Source organism: Nicotiana tabacum, chromosome 2 (assembly GCF_000715075.1).
Source record: "Nicotiana tabacum cultivar K326 chromosome 2, ASM71507v2, whole genome shotgun sequence".
Taxonomy (NCBI): Eukaryota; Viridiplantae; Streptophyta; class Magnoliopsida; order Solanales; family Solanaceae; genus Nicotiana; species Nicotiana tabacum.
Genome location: NC_134081.1, coordinates 47,875,140 through 47,879,942, shown reverse-complemented (window position 1 = coordinate 47,879,942; position 4,803 = coordinate 47,875,140). Strand labels below are relative to the sequence as shown.

The window sequence follows — 4,803 nt, the reverse complement described above, 5'->3', positions numbered from 1 at the left end:
CCAAACGTAGGTGCCAATAATGGCAGTTTTGTTTGTAATATGTCTACACTTGATGACTAGTTATTAATATATTATCTTTATTGCTAAAAAAAAAAAGATCATTCTTTAGTATACTTGCTTATGAATTTAACATGTATACACTAAATATGAGTTGATAACCTAGAAAATAAGATAGTAATAATTAACGTGTTACAACCAAATTGTATAATTTGAACTTCTTAAGTATGTTTAACTTTAAACAAACTTAATTCTCTAATTATAGTAGTTTATAGGTATCAACCCATACAACTAAAACGTATTAATATAAGTACATAAAATATGTTAGACGTAAGAATTGAAATGCCTAAAAGAGGCAGAGCAAGTTGGACGAAACAGTCGGTCCCCATTACAACTCATCCAATACCTTTCCATTTTTCTAAACCCCCCTTATCACTATTCCAAGAAAAAGTCTTCTCTTCCCATTAACAAAATTCTTCATTCATTCTTTGATTTGCTCAACTTTTGATTTTCATCTAATATACGATTCAATTCAACATTTTATTCGCTCGAATTCAAGTACAACAATCTTTAGAATATGGCAGTTTCTCCTGAAGAATCTTTCCCGCCAAGAAAACGGCGGCCGTCGGCGAACTCCTTCGTCGCCCCGAATCTCTCCGATCACAATCTCCTCCAATCACTTCTCCTCTTATCATCAGAAATATCAACTCTACAACCTTTACTATTTCTCCTGAAAAAAAACACTTCCTCTATAATCAGGAAATCAAAGCTTTTATCAATTTTGTTCGAGGAAATTAACGGTAGAGATTGTAGCAGTTCAAACGATCCCACTACATCACGACATGTAACCGGCTTTCCACCGTCCGCGGTATTATGCTTCGACGAATTGTACATAGTTTTACAGCGAATCAAAACTTTGCTTGAAGATTGCCGTAATTGTAGTAAGATGTGGCTACTTATGCAAATTGAGGTGTTTTCTAATGCTTTTCATGAACTTACGCTTGAGCTGGCCATTTTACTGGATATTCTTCCTGCTAAAAAGCTGAAACTGAACGACGACGTTCAGGAATTGCTGGTTCTCGTTACGAAGCAGTGCTCGGAGAATTCAGCTTATGTTGATCCAAAGGATCAAGATTTGCGATCTCAAGTTGTTGAAATGCTCGACAGGATAGAACGAGAAATCGTTCCTGATCAATCTAAATTGGTGGAGATTTTCGATAAATTGACTTTGCGTGATTCTATGAGTTGCAGGGATGAAATTGAGTTATTGGAAGAAGAAATTCAAAGCCAAACGGACGAGAAATCGAAATCTGGTATCATCGCATTGATCGGATTTGTACGCTACGCTAAATGCGTGTTGTACGGTGGTTCCACGCCGAGAACCAATTCCCGGCGGCGGCGGGCGGCGGGGGATGTTAGTGTTCCGGCGGATTTTCGGTGTCCGATTTCGCTTGACTTGATGAGAGACCCTGTGGTGGTCTCCACGGGACAAACATACGACCGCAGTTCAATAACCCTTTGGTTCGAATCGGGTCATACCACGTGTCCTAAAACGGGTCAAACCCTGACCCACACGGAATTAACTCCAAATTCAGCGTTGAAGAATTTGATAGCTATGTGGTGCAGAGAACAGAAAATTCCGTTTGAGTCAACGGAGTTGAACGTTAAATCTAACGGTATTGTTACCAACAAAACGGCATTGGAAGCCACGAAAATGACAGTGTCATTTTTGATCAACAAGCTGAAGGCGTCGCAATCTGTTGAAACGGCTAATCGGCTTGTTCATGAGCTTCGCGTCCTAGCCAAGACGGACTCGGATAGCCGAGCCTGCATTGCGGAAGCTTCAGCTTTGCCGTTATTGGTTAAGCTCTTAGGTTTGGAGTATCCGAGCCTACAAGTTAACGCCGTTACAACAATTCTCAATCTGTCAATTCTTGAAGCGAACAAGACGAGGATAATGGAAACAGACGGAGTTTTAAACGGAGTTATTGAAGTGTTACGATCAGGTGGCACGTGGGAGGCAAAGGGAAACGCGGCAGCAACCATTTTTAGCTTGACAGGTGTACCGGCTTACAAGAAGAAATTGGCTCGGAAGACACGTGTCGTGAAGGGATTGATGGATTTAGCGCGCGAGGGGCCCACAAATTCGAAGAGGGACGCCTTAGTGGCAATTTTGAACTTGGTGGGAGATAGGGAGGCAGTTGGGAAGTTGATTGAAGGCGGGGTGGTTGAAATGGTGGCGGAGATTATGGATGGACTAATGGAAGAGGCAGTGACGATTCTTGAAGTGGTGGTGAAGAAGGGTGGATTGGTGGCTGTAGCGGCCGCGTATCCGTTGATTAAAAAACTGGCCATAGTATTAAGGGATGGCACGGATAGAGCTAGAGAAAGTGCAGCCTCGACACTGGTGAACATGTGCCGGAAAGGGGGATCAGATATGGTGGCAGAGTTGGCGGCGGTTCAAGGGATTGAGAGGGTGATTTGGGAAATAATGGGAACGGGAACAGGGAGGGCTAGAAGAAAAGCAGCAACATTGTTGAGAGTTCTAAGGAGATGGGCTGCTGGATTGGATGCAGAAGTGGCATCAGGGGCTTATTCAGATGTGAATATGAATACCACTTCAACCAGAATAGTATTGCCAGGTTAATTTTTTCTTTTTTCTATTTTTTTCTTCAAATATGGAAAAATTTGTTCCCTTTTTTTAAATTTTGTTTCAGAAAATTTGAACATGAAACTGTAACATTTGAGTCAACGTCCTTTGTGGATTGTACAATTGTCTATACCTTTGTCAAGTTGAAGAAAAAGAGAGTTTCTACCATTGCTGACAAATTTTCCATACGAGCTGTGAATAATTTTGTTCTACACATTTGGTGTGATCATTTTATATTTTATGGAAGGGTTGCTACAGCACTGAGAGCACTGAGATCTTTAAGGATCTTGAACTTTATTGTAAATTCTAGTCTACTATAGTTTATCATTGGATGCCCTTTAGTGTGCCAATTCATATTGAAAGCTGATTACTCTATAGCTGATGTAGTTGATTTATGTTGAGCTTTATAGATGAGTAATTTCTTACAGCAATTTAAGGAACACACTAATTATCTTAGCAGAGGACTTACCTTTTGATATGATTAAAATGACATGAATCACAGAATAAACTACGAATGCCATTATCTTACATTATGAACTACTAATCCTAAATGGGAGCAACATAGCTAGCATAATATTATAAAGGACAGCCTGATGCAAGAAGTACTCCGGGTTAAGGCAAGGTCCGGGGAAGGACGAGCTAGCAGGTTTGGACACCACAATTAAAAATAAAATGTTGGCTAGCTAACTTCTCTTTGTTTGGATGTCACCATCTCTGCAGCAACGGTTGTACCGGTGAGGCTCAAGCTTGTGTTTCCAAAAATAGTATTGCTTCATTGAGGCTCTTCCATACCTCCCAAAGTAATATCGCAATCCTGACTGTATTTGACAACGAGGGAAAGCATACAAAAGAGCAGGAAGCTGTACTTCATTGGACACCCTTAATCCAGATGAGAAAACTTTGGATCTCTTGAATTCTTCATTTACCATCTTCTACAATAGTCATTAAACAGATCCAGTTCATAGACAATAGAGATATATAATGTTGTCCCATCATGTCAACCTTTCCTTGGGATGTAGAAAGTACATTATTGTGCATAAGAAATTCCAGAAATGCAGATGATAACAAGAGTTCAAAGGAGGGTCAAACAATATGGGGGACCTTACAAGTCTTGGTACTGCTTTTTTAGTGTTTCTGGGCTGGTTCTTGATGGGCCAACTTCGACATATATAGCTAACACCATAATCACTTGAAGAATGGATTACTAAAGAAAGCCATTTGACAACAAAAAATTAAGTCTTCATTAATCAGTGAAGTCTCCTTGAACTTAATCTAGTGTAAATATGTTTTGCACCATCAGTGTATAAGTACTCCTTGAACTTAATTTAGTGTAAATATGTTTTGCACCATTAGTGTATACACTTAAAACTTCAGATAGAATTTACGACAATGTAAAGAGTTTTTACACATCAGTAATATTGTATTTTTCACACTTGTTAGTGCACAGGACTTAGAGTCTTGTAGATAATTATCACTGAAGATAAACTATGTATATTCAATTCCTTATTGGATCCTCCTAGCTCTGTTGAAGAAAAGGGAATTGGTCCTGGAGATGGATTGGTAGTATGATCAATATTGATGGCAAAAAGCAAATACTTTTTTTTTAAACTTTTCACTTTCTGGGTGTGAATTCACAGTGAAACTGAAAACCTAGATCAATAAATATAATAAATAGGGGCGAAGTGCACCAATAATCACTTTTAAGTGTACTATTTAAAATATATCCAATTATAATGTCTTTAAATATTAGCTAATTTGTCCAAACTTCAGGACTAAGTATTCTGAATATTTGTATCCTGAATCTTTGATCTGCTGATTTAAAATTCAAGACTCAGTATCCTGAATTTCTAAACTGCTAATTTGAAATTCATGACTAAGTATTCTGAATTTCTAAACTGATAATTTAAAATTCAGGACTAAGTATCTTGAATTTCTGAACTACTAATTTAAGATTCGAATTTTTGGACAAACTTTAGGACACGATGTCCTGAAGTTCGAATCTTGATGTTTAAACTTCAGGACGTCGTGTCCCAAGTTTGAGAGAATATGTTAATCTTTAAATATATTGTAAATTATGAATATATTAAAATAACATGCTTAAAAGTGCCAACATGGTGTCATTTTCACAATAAATCCAATGTCTTGATATAATTCAT

The 4,803-nt window shown here is 38.1% G+C and overlaps 1 protein-coding gene across 1 annotated transcript; it reads left to right on the top strand.

Moving 5' to 3' along the window:
* Positions 1-331: 331 nt before the first annotated feature.
* Positions 332-4,042, top strand: LOC107792239 (U-box domain-containing protein 16-like). The gene is made up of 2 exons (XM_016614433.2): positions 332-2,639; positions 3,368-4,042. The coding sequence occupies exons 1-2, from the start codon at positions 575-577 to the stop codon at positions 3,424-3,426; spliced, it is 2,124 nt and encodes a 707-aa protein (XP_016469919.1). The 5' UTR covers positions 332-574; the 3' UTR covers positions 3,427-4,042.
* The last annotated feature ends 761 nt before the right edge of the window (positions 4,043-4,803 follow it).